The sequence below is a fragment of the Rhea americana genome, unplaced genomic scaffold, assembly GCF_003343005.1.
Source record: "Rhea americana isolate MKP2758 unplaced genomic scaffold, rheAme1 scaffold_195, whole genome shotgun sequence".
In the NCBI taxonomy this organism is placed as follows: Eukaryota; Metazoa; Chordata; class Aves; order Rheiformes; family Rheidae; genus Rhea; species Rhea americana.
The window spans coordinates 901,365-922,545 of NW_028186094.1; the positions used below are offsets into that span (position 1 = coordinate 901,365).

The following is a 21,181-nucleotide window of genomic DNA, read 5'->3' on the forward strand; positions in this document are numbered from 1 at the left end:
TGTTTTTCTCCATTGGACTAAGAACATGGAGACAAATAAGGTAAAAAAACAAAGGTTACTGATACCTTTCCTTCTTGTACATCCTTGACTAACAGGTTTCCTCAGGGCTTGGATGCTGAAGCCCAGTAATTTCAGCAGGACTTCAGAAACACATGTCTAAACATCACTGCAAACATAACTAATTAACATCTTCTAGCTTATACTGGATTAATTAAAAATGAGACTGTAGTATATTTAGTTCTTTTTCTCCCTCTGAAATACGGAAGTAATATAGCAAGCTCTTGGCTAGTTATTTATTTTTATTACAAATAAGCATTTCATGACGAAGTCAGTTACATTCTTGGCCAAAATAAAGACATTCCATGAGAAAGAAAACAAAGACGTCCTACAGTTTACAATCTCACACTGCTAAAGAACTAGCCATTTTATGGTTGGTGTTTCCTTCAGTATAGAGAACATCTCAACTTGGTAATTTTTGCAAAACTGTTTTAGTTGGCACACACGAAGAATGCTTAAATCTTCCCTGGCTAAAAGCAGCTTATACTTGAAATAATTAAGAAATAAAAGCAAGAGGGACTGTGAAAAAGACCACTTAAGACAAGACAGAACAGTGTTTAATGAAGTTTGGCATCAGACAATGTGAGAGTTAGTACTCAGCCAGGCTTGAGACATACAGCTTTCTCTAAACCTTAATGAACTGAAGAGTTCTGAACATGACACTTCAGACAATAGAGAAACTTTCTTTTTTTCTTTTAAATTACCAAAGACCAAAAATCGTGTCATTTACGCTGCAGTAAAAGACAGAAAAAAAAAAAGAAAAGAAAAAGTGTCATGTTCCACCTCAGGACTGCAAAGCTGAGCAAATCATGGTAAGGCAGCACACATCTACAAACTAAACCAAGTAACACTGTAGGCAAATTGCTAGGCCTCTTTATCAGGAAACAGCACTTTTGTATTGCATTCTGAGCGCGGGAACACACATGTTTCCGCAGCGTTAAAAAAGGCAAAGGAAGGCTCCACTTCAAATTAAAGAAAAAGCACCATGAACTGTTCAGTCCAAGGTAAATTACAATGGGAGCTTTTAAAGGCAGCATCTGAAAGTAGTTCACTTTCTTTTCTGTACCTCCCCCTTGATGCAAGGAGTTGAAATTTCCCAGCCTAGGAAGCAGCACCAGCAAACACTGGCATATAAAGGGCTAACAGTTAGTTACGCCTCATTTCAGGCAATGATGGGGTTTCCTGACAGTTTTGCTTTTTTTCACATGATCTAAGCTAATTGCATCCCTGCAGAGTGACATATCACAGTTAAAGAGTTGTTCAGGTTCAAGATTAACTCTTCTATTCCAGGAAAAAGATTTTCCTGGTTAAAGGTTCATTGACAGCAATGAATGCACCAAGATCACCAGTGCCAAATATTTTTAAATATTATTGAAAAAAAACCAAAAAACATATCCAACTTCCTCCTCCTCAAATAAAGACTGCATAAAGCTTAACAGGCCTATTCTCTGCAGCACAGCACAGCTCAAGAACTGAATGAAGACAGCCACCAAATCTAGTATCATCCAAATAATTTCACAAGTAAGTAATAAAGATTGCTCAGGAGTAGAGAAGTTGAAGAAAGCAACTCAAATGCCAGTGTGTCTGAGACATAAACTTATGCTAGTATTACCATGCACCAGGAAGGAAGTGTGCAACTGGATTCTTTCCAATACATTAACACATTAAATCTCATATCCAAATTTGCTTTTTATCTCCAAGATAGTGCTAACTGAAAAAAGTCTAGAGATGTATGCGCTGTGATAAGCTCTCCTCCAGAAATAATCAGAATCCATAYAGGATATAAACAAGAGAAGAACTGAGGAAATAAAGGAACAGGATTTCATAACAAAATTATAAAACCATAACTTAAGAAAGCCCAAAGCTGACAGTGTTCAAGCTATTGCTGTAAGAATGTCTGAAAAATCTAATGAAGGCTCTTCTCTTCCAGTGAAGATCCACCTGGAGAAAGAGAGAATGAAAAGGAGAAGGAATTACTGATAGTCAAGAGCAACAGACTGGAACCACACAGCACACTGAAGTCTGAGTCTTACATATATCATTCCAGATGAACATAATGTTTAGGACCTGACAAGACTCCTCTTTCCCAGAAAAAAGACATCTATTAGTTTATAGGGACATTGTGGTAATTTTAAAAGTAACAGTATACATCCCCAATGAAAGCAYGTTCATTCTAGAAGTCAGCATTAAAACAAAATTTAGGAAGTGAGCACTGCAAAGCTGAGAAATGAACTTCAAACCTTTCCTAGCCCTGGATTAGTATTGCCTGTACCAAAAAGAAAAACCTGATTTTTCTGCAGTTCTTAAYAGCGAGTTGAGCTGAGACTTGTACCCAGTACCTCTGTCAACCAGACAGAAGACACAGCACACCTACCAATGACTTTTCCCTACAACTTCTTTATTTTGGGGATTGCCTGCAGGCAGAGCATCCATCAGGATCAATGCAGCACCCGCTATTTTTCATGTCAAGAAGGCATTCTAGACWCTGTCAGTGAGCCCAAGTTTCAGGGTATCTTTGGGAGGAGGAAGAGGAAGTTTTACACAGCAGAGTTCTTCAGCTTTTAGTTTGCTACTGTAGCACATCTGAAACAATCCAGTACTCAGTGAGYCCAAGTATGTTCAGCCTGGCAAATGAAGGCCTAGTCCCATGACCAAGGATGGGCAAGTATTTCTGTGCTGATGTCTTCAGGCACAGTGAAGTACGGAAGTCTAGATTTGGGCTAACCTTCAGTTTCACTCTGCAGTTCATATAACAGTCACTTGAAAGAAAGAAAGGCAAGTGGAATGATGAGTCGGCCATCCCGACTCATTGGCACTCAATAATAAAATCTTGCTCTCTCTGGACAYGCACGTACACAGATGGTGCTTAACTTGTCGGAAAACACCACACAAAAGAACACAGCTGGAACAGCGGGAAAAAGTGTTCATGGAATAGGTATCCTTAGACATGACAGAACATTCATTTCAAAATCATCAGCAAAAATYTACAGTTGAAAGTTTGAATGCTAGGGTTAGTGCCTCCCCTCCAAGATTGGACTGTATATACCCAGTTTTCACAGGCACATAACATCTATGGTCCTTATTACAATTCAGAGCTCAAACCCACTGGTTTGACACAGAATCTTGCTGTCTCAAGCAATGAGGGGAAAAGACCTAGTTCAATAATCTTCCTTGGGCAAAGCTGAGATTGCTCTGAAAATACTAAACTTTCTAAGTACAATAACCCCTTGCTCAGCTTTGCCTCCGTTTTCAAGAATGTGTGGTATATTTGTATTCTGTTTCTTTATTTGATGTCAATCCCAAACTCTCACATATATTTTTATGCTTTATTATGTGTCAATTTGCAAAGGAAATACTCATCCACAGCTGTTAGACATGAGGTATTATGCATCCCTTGACACAGCTGGACCACATTTGTGAGCACCAGGACTTTTCATACTGTGCCAGTTTTCTACCTACTGATTCGAAACATTCAGATGTTAGGAGGAAAGACTGGGCAAGGAATTTTTCCATAAGGAAATATGTTGAGGTCATTAAAAGTTACCAGGAATCAGTCATGATTTACTGATGGAAACTTCAGTTCTGTAATCTCTGAGTCRGGTGAGCTGCTGCCACTTCTATCGCTGTAGGTGTCCCTGCAGAATTCAGAAAGCTTTTGTTTTATGGAGCACAAGTGTTTTATAGACCTATTTTTGCATCAGGAATTAGTGGGCTCTGGCAGAAACCACTGCTGGTTGAGGTTCTGGATGACATTGTTATGTTCCTATCTTTCTTTAGAGCTACTAAGAACTTAAGAAAGCCTTAGGAAAGTCAACATATGTTTTAACCAAACATCAGGGAGCCTGGAACCAGTTCTTGAACACAGGAACAATCTTAAGGGTTCTGTAACCATCTTAAGGATTTCTGGAGGAAATGCCTAGTAAGAGAATACAGAAATGCAAAGCATGCAAAACTCCTACAGCTGTCTCTTTGGAAATGGGGCTCAGTTACAGTTATTTTTAAGGTTTGTGCATTTAAATTAGAATATATATAATAGGTACTTTATAAAGGCAAAGTTAATCCAAACTAAATTCAATAAATAGGAAATAGGTAATTGGTTAACCATCCACAAGCCACTCTATTTCAGCTTCCCAGTAACAGCTGATTGCCAGTAAACATCTTTTTCAGAACCACAGAATAATTCAGATTAGAAGGGACTTCAGGACACCCACAAAGCAAGTTCAGCTATCAGATCAGACCTGGTTGCTCAGGGCTTTATCTGGTCCCATTTTAAAAGCCTCCAAGAACAGAAACTGCACATCCTCTCCGGGCAACACGCTCCAAAGCTTGACTGACCTAATAGTGAAAAAGATTTTCCTTGTGTCCAGTCAGAACCTCTCTTATTTCAATTTATGCTTGTTATGTCTCATTCTCCTGCCATGCACTTCTTGTAGGTACTGGTAAGCTGCTATTAGCTTGCCCCCTCGCCAAGCCTTCCCTTCTTCTGGCTGAAGGAATCCAACTCCCTCAGCTTCCCCTCACAGGGCAAGTGACAGGGCCCCCTGACTTTCTTGATGGCCCTTCACTGAACTCCCRCCAGCTTATTGATGTCTTGTTTGTACCGAAGAGCCCTAAACTGGACACAGTATTCTAKATGTGGTCTAACAAATGTCAATGACAAGTAAAGAGACAGAATCATTTCCTGCAAGTGATTATCGACAACAGCTGTGTTCCTGTCCATATAGCCCAAGATGCTGTTGGCCTTCTTTGATGCCAGGACATACTACTGTTTCACGTTCAGCTTGCTGAAAATACTCCAAGGGCCTTTTCAGCAAAGCTGGTCCCTAGCTGCCCAGACCCAGTCTGTGTTTTTGCAAGGGGCTTTCTGCAGTGTCCTTGATAAGGAGGAGTGAGTGTCACCACCAAAGGGGTATTTATTTGTTGTACATTCCCATGTCTACTAAGCAGAACTGCAGAACATTAAAGAGCAGTAGAAGGAAGCAAATACATTGTTAAATCTATCCCAAACATTAATCGCTTTGCAAACTGAGCCAACAGAAAGCTTGAGTTAGCAGAAAAAAAAATGTTAGCCAGAACAACCAGGGCACATTCCTTAAAACAAAAAGTTCAACCTGTACCTAGGACTTGTACAGGAGCATGGGAAAAAAAAACACAGTGAGGTCTCCAGTCATTCAAGCATCTAAAAGAGCAGCCTAGTTGCAGTTCCCACAACTCCAGTTCCCAATGGGACTCTGCAAGACAGTCTCCCTGAAGTCAAGACTTTACCATGGCACAGTGCAACTCTATGGCACTACAATCAATATTAAAATGCAAGACAGTAGGTTTCAATGAAAGAGGAAAAGGAAGAGGTGCTGCAAGCACCTGCTAGTTAGTTATGAGTTCAGCAAAGCCCCACTCTGAGCCAAGAGGATTCTCTAGTTTACATTATAAGAAGCAGCCCTGGTCTGTGAAAGGTCAGATTGGCATCCCCATTCAACCTACCTGGGTGAGAGCCTGCAGCCCTTTTGTAGATAATGCATTAGCCTTCCAGCAGATGCCAAGAGGAGGCCAAAGTATGGTGGAGATGGCTTAATTGGTCTAGAAAGGAATTCAGGGTGATACTGTACGCCAACAAAGAATGGATGCTCTAAAGGGAAAAAAAGAACACACATACACTTCATGTCAAGTCTCTTGTTAAGTCCATCCTTGCTTGCAAGGCCCTTTTGATAGCCTCCTAAATGCCAGTTCATTGTAGTTATATTCACTGTGGCTGAACTAGCCCACTTATTCCTGCAGTTGAAAGCGCTGAATGAGTTTGAACTCTGGTGATGGGGAGGAACTCTCATTCATACTCTGTCTCTTGTTTCTACATGGACAGGCCCATGGGATTTGTTTTAGTTTAATTCAAGATGTCATTTTATGGATAGAATGGTTCTGGGAGAGAACCTGGACTGGTCCTTGCTTGATTAACCTCAGAATGGCTTCCCTTGTAAATACCTCACAATCCAGCTGCTGAAGTACTCACCATCCAACTCAACCACTTCCATTCGCTCTCCCTCCTCATCCTGGCCTACAAATTTCAAACCTTGCTCTTCAAAATAGTTCTTCAATTCTGGATTGACCTAGAAGACCAGAAACAGCAAATCCATCATCTCTTGTGCTTGGATTCCACAGAAAAGCCCAAAACTCAGAACAGCATTTTTACCTCAAATCTGTGTCTATGTCTCTCTTCCAAGAAATCATGATCCCCATATAGCTTCCCTACACCAAAAGAAAAGTTACTATCTTAGAGCAAATACCAAGCACAGCTCATATGATGCCAAGTTTTAACAAGTTAATATGACTAGCGTCCACCAAAATCTGCCATTTCTAGAGGGGACCAGATTGACTGATCTCCATTTCATTACCAGAACAAATCCACCAACACCTACCATTCACGGATGCTTTAACACATGCTTGGTTCTTAGGTATCATTTCCCCATACCCACCATACAGGCACCTCATTCCCAGGAATCACTTCCAACAGAGGTAAGAAATGCCATACTCATGATTGAATTCTTGGTTTGGAAGAGTGTTCTTCTCTTGCCAAGCCTCATGGTCCCACCCATTTGTCCAGGATTATGCTCTGGCATGTCTATGACCTAGGAAAAGAAATGGAAGTGTAACTGAGAGAACAACAACAGTCTCGGGCAGACTTTGAAACATTAACAGGAGAAAAAAAGAAGTCAAAATCCATACAGAAAACAAGTAAATCAACTGCAGGAACACTGTCTTGATAAGGCAAATCAACAGAACTAGATCAGCAGTTGAGGCTTATTCTAATAAAAACTGTACAAAACATACAGAAGGTTTGCAGGTGTTTGGGAARCTTTAGCGTAAGAAATGGTCTGAGTCAAAGCCTACACAAAGATCCCACTGTACTATCAACATACTATTTATTAAACTCAAACTTAAAAAGAAACCCAAACAACTTCAAAGAAACAAAATGTCAAAATCAGAGYCACTTAAATATGATCAATAACTTCATAAACTTGTTTTCTGGAAACGTTCTCCTTTTGGAGTAGCATTTTAACTTACAGCTGAAGCCAGCCAGCCAGGCACCCTGGCCAAGGCATAAACAGCCTGCAGTTTGAGGACTGTAGGTATAAAAGTCCAGCCACATATAAATTTTTCAAAGAATTCATGTCTGACCATGTTAATTTTTGAGTTTATAATTAAACACTGCTATGCAGTGAAATCTGGATATCACCAAATCCTTACTGTTTACTCTGTGAACATTTCAGCTCTTAGAAAACATCTGGTTTTACAAAAAAGTGTAATTAAAAGTGTTTTACCTACTACAAGCACAACAATCTTACGATGCGACAACTGCCATAGGGCTAATTAAGCAAAGATATTTTCTCTTCAGATTAATAAAGGATGAAAGATAGACTTAAACCCCCCCAAAATGCTAATCCAAGCTCGTCTCTGTACCAGCAGGTACACAGAGAGAAGTCTAGCAAAGTAAGAATGCTACAAGCAAGTCACCATATACTCACCACTGGATGTGTTGTTTTGGGGTCAAATTCTGTTGAGTTAGCATCTGCAATGTTACATTCATAGATTAGAAACACAAAGTCCCTCACATTCTGACATGCGTACAGAGCATCTCCCCTGATTACAGCTGTGTCTCATACCCACACTTCTGGCAAGCAGCAGCCTTAACTTTTCTGAGCCATTCACCTGCACAGGCCTATCAGCCCCAGASAGCAGAGGCATAGGAGACTATCACCAGTGTCTGATGTGATTTTCGGAGGCTGCCCAGAGGCTGCAATACAGCGGAAACCAGTGCTAGTGCAATCAGTGAYAACAGCAAGGTTCATGAAGAATCAGTGAGGGAGTGCACATACAACAGCTTACAGTATTTTAAAACAAAGCTAGGGAGGGAGAAGGGAAGAGTAGTACTCTGAGACATTTTCCCTCACCTTCACTACTAATGAGACTCAGAATCAGGTTAAGAGATTACATTTAAAAGACTGTAAAGGGAGCTTTGACAACAGGAATCTAGTTATTTCAGGCAGTGGAGCCCAGAAAGCAAATCAGCTCTCTGGAGCATGTACAAATGCCTGGTCAGCTGAACTGCTTTTTGATTTTCACTCCTGCTGGCTATCATGGCACCGTACGCTGCCCAACATGTATGGGCATTTTACAGGTGAATTTTGTAAGTTAAAAAAAATTAAATCTCCCTACCCATCAAAAACAAAACAAAAAAATACAGATATTACCAATCACTTAAAAAAATTATGTAAGTTCACAAAGGTTTTTTTGCAATTACCTTGCCAACCAAGAACACTGCGTGCAAATTCCACAACTGCTAACTGCATTCCCAAACAAACCCCTGTAGAAGGAAAGGCAGAACAAAGATCAAGTCAGGACAGTGACCATAATGCCTGTACTACAAAGCATATGCACCTTCACAGAACAGTCCTGATGCACAGGAAATCTTGTGGTGATGGCTTTGACTGGGACTTGGATTTAGGGGGCTGTTCACACTGTGCCAAGTAGTTCTGACAAGTTTTACCTCCATATCTCACTTCCACATCCACTCTGCTCACAAGCCATTTCCAGTCTCCCACCATGTCCATTTGGTTTACATGCTGTCACACATTCCTTTGCATCTTTTCCAGGAGCCAAGATCACCACAGTCTCCTTTGAAATTCCCTGTGAGACTCCTATCTCTCTACTGCAGAGATTTCTTGTTATCTCATCCCAGCCAACACCAACCATTCCAGAGCTAACTAAAGATGACAGCTGTATTATCCAATTAAGCTGAGCATAGACAACTGCTTTCTTCAGCCAAGTATCTTCAAAACCATACATTCAGATCCTAATGAAAATCAGCAGCGCTCTTGCTGCAGACAAGTTAGGCTATTTTTTTTTTTCTTATGGATGAAACATGTTTCTCACCTAAGAAGGGTTTTTTCTGTTTTCTTGCCCAGGAAATAGCTTGAATTTTGCCTTCTGTTCCTCGAACGCCAAATCCACCAGGAACCAGAACTCCACTGCATAAGGAYGTAAAAGAGTGCATTCACACAGGGCTCACCAACATATCACCATCTAATCATGTACCACCTCCCTTCTATAAAACCTTGGATTTACAGGCCTCAGTGATTCACTACTTGAAAGAACCTTTAAGTTCTCTAAGTGGTAAGACCTGTCTGCAGCACAGTTTCTATATGACATCACATAAGCTGCCACATAAAAACCAACAGAATATTCAGGGAAGTATTTTCCAAGTACACGTTTAATCTTCCCAAGAAAGCAAGCTGTCATAGAATGGTTCACATTGCACAACTCACACCCTCTGCATCAAACATCTATTTGCAAATGTATCTCCCAGCCTGGCACATGCTGAGGAAGTTTTGAAAAACTTTTGCTGCACTGACAACTTCCTTTTCCTCCTTTTGGCTTTAACAGGTTTTGCCAGCATCTATCCTTTTCCGTTATTTTCTCTCCCTCTCTGTTTCCCCACTAAGTCTGTGCATATCCTCATGTACATAATCATCTCCCCTACTGCTGCCTTTTACGATCTCCCTCATTTATTTGATATTTCTAGATTTTACCATTTAGATTTGCCCCTCCGGGGCAGGGTCAGAATGTGTTGGTACAGTGCCCAATAGAAGGGTCTCTGACAAGGCTCGTAACAATTCAAAAACCAGCAACAGCAGCAAGTTTATCAGACACTGTTGGAGGAAATGGTCAGATTATAAGAGTCTTACTCAGCACCACATAGCTTCTGCCATGCTTCATGGTATCGGACAGGTTCTTCCTGTAGAGTAGCTGGCTCCAAGTCAGCAGAATCAATATACTGTGGAGAAATAATTAAAAAAAAGGACAATGAGATACTGCCACAAGCGTGCAAATATTGAGTACTCCATAATTCTTATTAAATTAAGAAATCATAATTCCTCCTGAACAGTTCTGGACTGTTTCCTACTAGATATTCGCTTTTACGGTTCTTCTAATCTGATTTTCTGTATGCTAACCAACAAAATTGCTTTCTCACCACTATCATACACTCTACTGATGCATAAACATATACCATGTTTTCTAGTATCTTCCCCTCTCTGGACCATTGCAGTGACAGACATGAAGCTGAAGTCCTCATCACCCAGCTCCATAAATGCAAAGTCTTAATGGAGCACAATGAACATGACAAGAACATACAGCAATGAGAACAAACAATCACACAACAAGAAATAACTGAATCACAATATCATCAAGTATACATCAACAAATCTTCAAGAGGGACTGAAGAACAAACAGGATATTGTGAAACACAGGCTGTTTTAATTAAAGATTGCTATGATCAATGTTACGCATAAAGAAAACTACAGATTTTCAAGCCTCTCATCTCCAGTATCTCTGAACTTCTGGATATTTTGTCAATCTGTTAACCTTTTAAACAACTGTTTTTCTCTTTTAAGCTTGCAATTCTGCTAAACAGCTCCTTAACCTGACATAAGATCTTCACACACAGGACTTGAGGAATCCATTTCCCTTCTAAACCCTGTAAATACTGTTTTGTCAGAACTATTCATAGAAATATCCACATACCCTTCACCAAAGTCTAATAAAATCAGCAAAACAAAAAAGAAGAATAAATAAAAGGCAGATTGAAAGGAAACTTAGACTTGAAACAGTGCTGTTACAAATCAAGCACCTGTTTCCATGACTCACTAGCATCATGAATCTGCCTGGCATTTGAAAAAATGCATTTAAACAAAAGGTAAAGTTTCAGGCAACAGTTAGGTATTTTACTTCTTCATAAGATCTAGCTATGACCAAGACTCTTAAAAGTTATCTGCACAGCCAGCCAGCATTAAGACCTTAATCAAGTATGAGGTAGAAGTGTCATAAAATCAGACAGTACCACAAAGTAACACCAACAACTCTAGAAAAGAACTACTTTCTATCAGAAATTAAAGCAACAGTGCCCTCTTCAAATATATCCACTGCTGTATCACAGTTCAACACGTAACACTGAGCACTGAAGGGCTCTGATCAATTCTATAGATACCCTGCATATCCTACCAGATGAAAGGCTGGTTTGCTTTGAAACTGTTTTATGCCTGACAATAGACGTTTGCATGCTSTAAACTAACAAGAAGTTTAAAGTTCAATGGTTGTACTAACTTTCTCTTCCTGCTTATAGATTTGCGATCAACTTAAGACAGATAGCACTGTAGATGGAAAAAGTAGAAAAAAACACCTCATATATATTACTGTTTTATATTATTATATAAGTATATGTATATTTACATATTTTAAATATACATAAGTATATGTATATTTACATATTTTAAATATACATAATATACATATATACGACACAGACACATACCTTGATATCAAGTTTGTGGTTGATAGCCAGTGCAGAGTGTTCTAGAGCTTTAATGACAGATGCATAGGAATCTGAAAACTTGGTGTATTTACCAACAAGCGCAATGGAACATGTTTCAAGAAGACGGTCATACCTAAACAAAAACAAAACATAGGTTATTTCATCATTAACAGGAAATGACGGCAAGAATAGTTTAAAATCTATCCAGATTTTCAAGTAGCATAAACATCCAGACTCTTGAAAGCCTGTCCCACTAGAAACACAACCACTTCGGAAGAGCTGAGCTAYTACAACAATTTTGACTCAAACATATGCACAGGAATGGAAGAAATAAAGATCAAAGATAGAGAAAAAAAGTTGCAGAAAGTTACATATAAATTAGCTTGTCCCTCACTACACTGAAAAGCAATTCTGAATAGATTCAAAAACAGTCTTTTCAAGAAACTGCATTAGATCCAAAGTCAGGAGTAAACTATTGAGAGAGCAGATCAAAGTATAACTTCGCATATGTTTATACTGAACAGCCTCTTCCTACATTGCTGACTGAATTCACTGCAGCAGCTAGAAATAGAGAAAGGACTTCTGGATTCCTACAGTAGTACTGCCTACATACATGAATCCTCAGCATCTAGCAGCACAGGATTTGTGCAGCATTCCTGTTTATAGCTATGTTTGAAGTTTGTTTCAGAGTTGCTGCATACATACAAAAAAGCCATTTACTGAGGGCATTTATTGAGATTCTCTGGAGTTGTGGCCTGTGTTGGTGCTACTGTATATAAATAAATGGTAGCACCTTGGTCTAGAGAATGAATTTCTTACAGGGAATAATATATTTAAGGCTTTAGGAGGGCAGAGATGCTGATTAAAAAGAATCAACTCACTATTTCTCCAGAAGCAAGCAGCCTTTTCCCCAAAAGAAGAGAGTACTGTGTCCTAAGASTCTTGGACAGAACAGTTACAAAACAGTTGTTTCACTTGCCTGAAAGCATACTCAAAGTACATTTTTACTGACACTCCTAATGACTCCTAAGTAGGCCTATAAAAGGATTTCAACACGTCACCATAACACAGGTTTTTCTGTATAAAAAGGGGGCACAGAGCTGTCCAACTTTAAACTATTTCAAATGCGTATTAACATAGACAGTACACTATCAACACATAACAAGAAACGCAGTAAAATGACTMCTAGGATTCTTATGCTCACAACACTTCCTCCCCTCCCCCCAAATAGTTAAAACATCTAGGAAGGAAATGGGTTTTGTAGTAAAATACAAAGAAGAAAAAAATAGAGTATAGAAGAACATGGGAGAAACATGAAGTCATAACACTAGTCTCCTAATAATCAATGACTGAGTAGAGAAACTAGTCTGGAGTTTTGGCTCAAACTACACTCTTGTCAAGCAGCTCACCTGTCAGCCATTTCCTTCCACTTCATGAGCATCCTCCTGGGCTGCCTCTCAATGGGAAGGTCAAGCCTGTGCCTGAAGTAGTCAACAACTCCCTGCTCCTCTAACAACAGAGGAACTCGGTATATAGAAGAGACATCATGAACACAGATGACCTGTTCATAAAATATKAATGTCATTAAAATAGATCTAAGTGCCTATGCAATTATTTTTAGATAGATATTCTGAGACCTTCTGTCTCTAGAGGACAACTATATGGCCACTTCCCATACTTCCTCCAGGAAATCTGTTTAATTGCCTGAATAGCTTAATGCTACTTTCCATATACCTGAAAAGGTCATCCATTACTGCTTCTCAAGCTGTATGATTTCTCAGAGGTCACTACTGCTCACTGGAGCTCCCTGGGAAAGACTATGACAGGCTGATACAGCAATAAAAAAAATCAGCTGCTACGCAAGTTGCACAGCCAAGTTCAAAGAACATCACAGAAACTTCTCTCATTTTATATTCTTGGTAACTTTAATTGCAATTGGAATTAAACTGGCCACAAGCCTAGTCACACCTACTCTTTGTCTCTCTGCCTGAACAGACATTATCAGCTTTCAGGAATGAAGGTCTTCATACTTCTAGAATTACACCTCCAGTGTAACAGAGTCCTTCATCCTTCATCCACGAATCTTGCTCTGTCTTGCCTACAGCTCCCAGTTTGATTACAGTCCAAGGAAATGCATGATCTCAATTCAGCAATTAATTTTCCAGGTTGTCATTCATCAAACTTAGGTTTAAACATACAATTTTAGTGTAAGTAATTCTTAGACCAACGAGGAATATTTACTTCAGCAGTTCTAGTCCGTTCCGAAATGGACGTCAGCAGAAAAGGAAAGATGTCTCTGGACAACTGTCACATGTTCATCAAGAATTCAGCTGTATTTTAAGGATCAAAAATATACTGGCACATCTATTTTTAAATCCTCATTTCTCCTGACTCAAATGAAAGCAGAATTCAACTCTCCACCACTAAAATCTCCTAAAATGCAAATTTTCCCACATTGTAGTCAGTATCATTTAATTCTTAATTAAAGTACAACCACAGTTAGAGAAATAACTATGCAAAATCGCATTAAACTTCCTAGAAAGTGACTAACTAGAGCCAATTTACTTAAAACTGCTGGCCAACAGGAGTTAGTATAGGTGGATATTGTGCTGCTGACATATTAATATAATTGCTAACTAATTCTGAGTGTACTAGATGGAACTACAAGACCCAGTTTCATATCTTATTTTACAGGAAATTAATAAAATTGACCAGAGCCTAAAATTGTAAAGTGGTATTTCATATTTCACAGAAAGACATAATTTTACAAGCTATAGTTGGACTTTAAAGGCTTAATTCAGTCTATACTATACAGGTTACCCTTGGTATAAAAAGGGTGACATTAACATGGAATTTTTGCATATCACGTAACATTCAAGAGAAATAAGACTCCTCTTAAATAGCATTTAAACTTTCCTGTGCAACTTCTTCTTGGACAATCTGGGGCAGAAAAATAATGTTGTGAGAGAAGCAGTGCACAAAATAAATTCACATATCCTTTTAATCCAATTTTGGGCAAATACTCTTTGGATTCTAATTACTGAAAAAAATCTCATTCTTTTGAACTCACAGAAGGAATTTGGAAAGATAAGTAAGGTCAAAATCAGCTACTGGGAAAATATCTTGGTTTCCATAAATTCCTCTAAGCCTCTTAGAGTACATCTACCTATTCAGAGAAACTGGATATTGGCATAAAAATGAGTCTTTCTATAATGGTTACATATTTAAGGAATGCAGTAAGACAAACAGGCAAATGTATTATGCAGTTAAAAAAAAGACAGAGTTAGAATGCAAGAACATTYGGCTTCAGATAAAACTCCAGTCTCAGCATTTGACAAACAGCTAGAATATTTATTCTAAGGAAGTGAGTAGACAGCAATCTTTTACCTGTTCTGGTTCAACATGACAGAACATGGAAATCTTTTCTTTTACTGAGGTATCCAAAGGAGTGGAGCACCTGCAAACAATCTAAAAGAACAGCAACATCAAGGCTGTGAAGCGAAATAGAAGTACTGACACACTCGCATAACCAGTCTCTAAAATAAGCAAAGTCTCCATGACTCGGGGGGTGGTGGGAGGGAAACAAGCAGTTACATGTTCTAAACCTTACCAGATCTGGTGAGAGACCAAGACCCCTGAGTTCGCGAACACTGTTCTGGGTGGGTTTAGTCTTCTGCTCTCCTGTAGAGCTTGGCTGGTCAGAAAAGAGCAGAATTTTTTATATTAACTTCTGATGAAACATGGCAAAGATTCACCAGGTTACTCTCTACCCTATTCATCATGCAAAGCTTTGACTCATTCTTTAGACGTTTCACATGAGCTTTAAATACCTCTGCATACCACCATTTTAATCTCAAGGACTGAAGGCAGTAAGAATAAACCAGTGTTCAAGTCTGTACAGTAAATAAGCATGCATTATATTCAGAGTAGAAAAGATCAGAGATCCTAAAGTTTCTACCCACTGCTCCCTCCAAGTACCTAATGTTTGAAAGTTCTTATTTTCTCTCCCTAAATCGTCTGACTTGGACGGAGCAGGAAGAAAGAGAGAGATGAGGAAAAAAGACTGATCTCCACTCCACTAACTCCACTGAATTGTGTTGAACCCAGTCCCAGGCTTACTCATGCTCTCTAGTACTTCTAACATAACAAGGGAAGAAATGATTTTTAGCAGTAACTCCCGCAGTAGAGGTTTTGGTGAGGGGTTTAGAGGACAAGGGAGTATTAAGACTACAAAATATCTTCAAAAAGAGGGCAGTTAACATCATCTGGTTATGGAAATCTCTGTTRTATCAGACATTATAGAGTATAAAAGACTTTCATAGAACCATAGAATCAGTAAGGTTGGAAGGAACCTCTGGAGATCATCTAGTCCAACGCCTCTGCACAGCAGGGTCACCTAGAGCATGTTAGACAGGGTTGCATCCAGGTGGGCTTTGAAGATCTCCAGAGAAGAAGACTCCACAACCTCTCTGGGCAACCTGTTCCAGTGCTCCGTCACTCTCACAGTGGAGAAATTCCTCCTCACATTCAGGCAGAACTTCCTGTGGTTCAGTTTKTGCCCATTGCCTCTTGTCCTCTCACATGGGACAACTGAAAAGAGTTTGTCCCCGTCCCCTTGACACCCTCCCTGCAGGTACTTGTAGACATTGATAAGATCCCCCCCTCAGCCTTCTCTTCCCCAGGCTAAACAGGCCCAGCTCTCGCAGCCATTCCTCACAGGGCAGACGCTCCAGCCCTCTGATCATTCTTGTAGCCCTATGCTGGACTCTCTCCAGTAGCTCCATGTCTCTCTTGTACTGGGGAGCCCAGAACCTGGCGCAGGACTCGAGATGAGGCCTCCCCAGGGCTGAGGAGAGGGGCAGGATCACCTCCCTCCACCTGCTGCCAACACTCTTCCTAATGCACCCCAGGACACCATTGGCCTTCCTGGCCACAAGGGCACATTGCTGGCTCAGGGTCAACTTGTCATCCACCAGCACTCCCAGGTCCTTCTCTGCAGAGCTGCTCTCCAGCAGGGCAGCCCCCAGCTTGTACTGSTGCCTAGRGTTATTTCTCCCTAGGTGCAGGACTCTGCACTTGCCCTTCTTGAACTTCAGGAGGTTCCTCTCCACCCAGCTCTCCACTCTGTCCAGGCCTCTAAGAATGGCAGCACAGCCCTCAGGTGCACCAGCCACTCCTCCAGCTTGGTAATTTCAGCAAACTTGCTGAGGAGGCACTCTGTCCYCTCATCCAGGTCATGGATGAAGAAGYTGAACAGGATGGGAAGCAGTACTGAGCCCGGGGGTCTCCACTAGCCGAAGGCCTCCAACTGGACTGCATGCCACTGATGGCGATTCTCTGAGCTCTGCCWTTCAGCCAGTTCTCAATCCAYCTCACTGTCCACTCATCTAATCCACACTTCCAGAGCTTCTCTAGGAGGATGTTATGGGAGACASTGTCAAAAGCCTTGGACATGCTTTAGTATTGATTGGAGTTCATCCCAAATAATTGGCACATATGGGTATCCTGTAATTCTTTTTGATCCCTAATTAATTGATTGTTATCACATCACAGCCTCATAATACCTATTGTTAGTTAAATTTATAAACCAAGGGCAACTGCCACTCAGATTGCTATGGCTTACACAGCAGTCAGATTTGAGAGTCTATTAAACTGTTGTTAAAGATCAAAACAAGTAGAAAAAATATCACTTACAAAGAATCCCAAATCAGATTATATTCCAAAATAGTGTTATGTTTTGAAATTACAAAATTAACCCAATTTATTTCATCAAGTACAGATAACGTAAATCTTGAAAAAAAGAACAAACAGAAATATTAAACATCYCCGTGAAGAATTTGGAATATGAGCCCATTAATAAGTTCAAACGGTTGTAAAATCTGTCTGTTATCACTGAACTTTACATTAGCTTTACAGAAGTGAAAGACTGTGTACAAATGAAGGGAAATGGAAAGTTTCAGCACTAGAAAGCAATTTGAACTTTAAAAGCTAAGAGCAAATTGCATGGAAAGAAGAACAGCAGTTAAAGATGCAAAACTGTATTTGCTGCACTCCCAACGATCTATTACACAGTAACGTGCTTTGAAAAGTTTCCGTTTTACTTCTTGCAAACCTTTTTTTAAAAAGTAACTATATATTCTCTATCTCTTCCAGAAGCTTCTGTATACAGAAATACAAATACAATTGTGTCTTTAGATATACCATTTCTGATATAAAAATATTTCAGATCCTCACCTGGGGTACTAGACTGACATGAATATTACAAAAATTCTCTCTTTTGGCTTTGAATTGGAACTGGCGGAAAGCTTCAATGAAAGGCATGCTCTCAATATCACCTACTGTTCCACCAAGCTAAAAAAGACAAAGACATTTAGAATTAACACCAAAACTTCCTATACTAAATAGGTATACTAAAACATGCAAAAACATACTTTAAAGGATACTAAGCCATCTCCCCAGCACATCCCACTGTTTCCCTAAAGGAGCATCAATACTAGAACGAAAAGCACCACAATTTGTCAGTTGCATGCAGAACTTCCATGGTCTCCATTCTATCCCAACAACTATTTTATCTTTATGACCTTCCTGAGATCAAAAAGCCACAAGAAAAACAGCTTCTTATAATGGGCAGCACTTCTTTAGGGACGGATATAAACAGCCATTAACTTTGCCTCTATTCTCTCTTCTGGGAAAAGACCTACGTACGAATGCTGGTTAATTGCCATCACAAATCCTCAAAATTATCATTTATGAACATTAGGTGGCACTGAGAGGCAAAGTTTCTGCTAGTTTAAGTAACTAGAGAACCTTTGCTTGCGTTTTGGACACGCACAGGAACAGAGACGCAAGCAGTCACTGGAACAATGAGAAGCTCGTGCAYGCTTTAAGAAAGTGCTTCAGGATGCAGGGTTATGAATCCTAGAACAGAAATGGAGGGAGAGTTCCATGTCACCATGACATGGGCACTCTGACAGCCTCCCTCTCTCCCATATTAGCCAACTCAGCAGCACCAGCTCACAGCCTTAGCGCTACTGTATCACCTCTGGCAGCAGGATGCCCCATTCAGTACACAGGAAAAAGAAAGGGTTTTGTCACTGCTAACCTGTTTGGATCACTTTTACAGGTCTGTGTCTGACCTAGTCACTCCAAGGCTCTCTYTATCGCCAAAGAGGAAAGACAAATACTTCCAGAGGATGATTTACCTGACTCACCTCTCTCCATCAAGTAAAAAGAGGGCAGAGCATGATTAATTCAGATTTAGATGTATAAATCTAGAGAAAATGAAATTCATTCTATAGGCTTAACTCAGATTACACCAAAAAATAAAGCATCTCAAAAATGGAAGTGTCCAAGACCCAAGTCTTTATCTATAATTTCAGACASAAAGCATCTAAAAAATTACAGCGAATATGTTAGGCTAACAAGGGGAATTTTTAACCAGCTCAACAACATACAAAGTTGAATATTACTGAAAAATATTTTATTAAGCAAAACCTGCCTGCATGTCAGTTTGCTCCACACAAGACATAAAACTATATTTTTAAGAGCTACAAACCTCAATCACACACACTTGGGGTTCAATGCCATCTTCATCTACAGGAATTTGTGCCTGCCTCATTACCCATTCTTGTATAGCATCTGTGATGTGGGGAACAACTGAAAAAGAATCCATGGCAAAGGTTAAAGCCACAACCCATGCACCTTTCTCTCTTTAAATCATTACAAAGCAAGTGATTGAAAATAACTAGGCAGTGCTTCACAAATCACTTCCAAGTACTGATTTGTGTCTTTAAAGACTGCATTTTTAAAGCGGTTATACTTGGTTGTGATTTTCAAGAGATGGGCTTTGGCAGGAAACGYAATCCTACTTCAATTTAAACACATGTAAGCAATGTTCCCTTTAAGCTAGAAGATTCCAGTACAAACAGTTCCATGCACTAAGCAGAAAGAATTATTCTATTTTAAAACTGTCTATAAAAATCTTTACCCAAACCAACTATGGTGAATGCTTAAAAAGGGAAGGGACTGACCTAATCCTCAAGGATCCTTTAGGTTTTCTAATGAAACAAGAGCATCATGTAAATGACTTATAAAAAGCAATAACTATCTTAAGCAGCGAATAAATAATGCATAGGTCTATTAGTGAGAAGTCTGTTTACATTTAGTATTTGCTATGTTAGAAAGTTGTATTAAGAACAGAAAAAAGTCAAAATACACAGTATGGTGCTGAGCACTGGGTTTTGAGGACGTTAAGAGGTAACTTGATTCATTAAGGCAAACAACAGTATTACTGCATTGGTGTGCTTCCCTCCTCCCGTTTAAAAGGAAAAGAAAAACCCAGCACCATAAGAACAGTGTAGATCAGACAAAAGATTTGAAATTAAAATGAAGTACAAAAGCATCAAGCCAGATACAAACATGACATATATTTCTAAGCATAAGAAGTGAAGCTTCATATCACCTTGGACAGTTTTGCCAAGATAGTCTCCCTTCCTCTCCTTGTTGATGACATACTGATAAATTTTCCCAGTAGTCAGATTGTTGTCTTTGGTGAGTCGGATATCAAGAAAGCGCTCATAGTTACCAAGATCCAGGTCTACTTCCCCTCCATCATCTAGCACGAACACTTCTCCTATAGCACATAGGAAAAGGCAAACACACATCAAGGAGATATAGTCCACACCAGCATCTTGGTTTTGCCTGCAAAAGCTAGAAGAACTACACATAAGGAAAGAGCTTCTTTAATTGCTACAGCAAGTTTAGGGGTGGCTACTGAAATTAAAAGCCTTGCCTAACARAGAGGAGTGATATACTGAAAACTAAATCCCTGGACAGAGGCAGCAATCTCATAGATTGCAATGATTTAAGCACACAAAGCCCCTGAGAGTACATCTCTGCTACTCGGCGTATGGTGGCATGATCATTCCCATCCACCCCTCTGGGGATGCTGACAGRCTCAGCTTGCAGTATGGTCACCTCTGCAGGACCAGATGCAGATGCTTCTGCCATGAAAAACAGTTTGGTCCTTACCAGGCAAGCATAGCACCCAGCACCCACCTGGAACACCCTGGTGAACAGCTCAGGGCTGGCTGCCAGCCCAGGCGGCCAGTCTTGGTCCTGCTGTGCCCCACTCACCATGCTCGTAGGGGGAGAAGGTGCCAGCATCGATGTTGATGTAGGGGTCGATCTTGATGGAGGTGACATGCAGCCCGCAGGATTTGAGAATGGTGCCGATGCTGCTGGCAATGATGCCCTTGCCGATGCCAGAGATCACCCCGCCCGTGACCAGGATGTACTTCATCTGCCTCGCTGCCTGAGACCACCGCAGGCTCAGGGCTCTGGCTGCCGTCCCCAGGAAGGCTGTGAAAGCCCTGGMGCCTGAGGGACCCCCAGCCCTTCCCTCCCACCCGGCAGCAAGAGTCGTCCTGGCCAGGCAGCGAAGAGCCCTCGTCCGCTCCCACCCCTCGGCGTGCCCCCCCTCCCCCGTCGCCCATTTCTACCTGTCAGCAAGGGACTCCCTCCATTCCTGCCTCTCAGAGGAGCTGGTTCCCCCCATTCCCGCCTCAGCGGCGCTGCCCCCCCGCTCCGGTGAGGTTCCCGCCGCGGGGCGGGGCCTGACCGCCCCGGCCCCTCCCTCCCGCCGGCCCGCCGAGCTGTCAGCGCCCGCTACCCGGCCACCGGCCCCGCCATCTGCTCCCTCCTCCCCCTCCTCCTCCCCCGCTCCGCACCGCACCGCACCGCACCGCACCGCGGGGGTCCGCA

General features: G+C 40.8%; 1 protein-coding gene across 3 annotated transcripts; it reads right to left on the reverse strand.

Annotated features, from left to right (window-relative positions):
• Positions 1-596: 596 nt before the first annotated feature.
• Positions 597-20,988, reverse strand: CTPS1 (CTP synthase 1). Of its 3 annotated transcripts, XM_085302965.1 has the most exons (19): positions 20,920-20,988; positions 20,555-20,732; positions 19,881-20,051; positions 18,975-19,075; positions 17,654-17,770; positions 15,030-15,113; positions 14,807-14,887; positions 12,829-12,980; positions 11,420-11,552; positions 9,795-9,883; positions 8,983-9,077; positions 8,351-8,413; positions 7,575-7,618; positions 6,581-6,677; positions 6,242-6,297; positions 6,062-6,158; positions 5,539-5,683; positions 3,602-3,692; positions 597-1,998 (listed from the first exon to the last, which is right to left on the reverse strand). In XM_085302965.1, exons 2-18 carry the CDS (start codon positions 20,718-20,720, stop codon positions 3,608-3,610), a joined length of 1,776 nt encoding a protein of 591 aa, XP_085159091.1. In that variant the 5' UTR covers positions 20,721-20,732; positions 20,920-20,988; the 3' UTR covers positions 597-1,998; positions 3,602-3,607. The 3 variants fall into 3 exon arrangements, with proteins under 3 accessions (XP_085159091.1, XP_085159093.1, XP_085159092.1); XM_085302967.1 differs by lacking the exon at positions 20,920-20,988 and having other exon boundaries at positions 20,555-20,777; XM_085302966.1 differs by lacking the exons at positions 3,602-3,692; positions 20,920-20,988 and having other exon boundaries at positions 20,555-20,759.
• Positions 20,989-21,181: the final 193 nt, after the last annotated feature.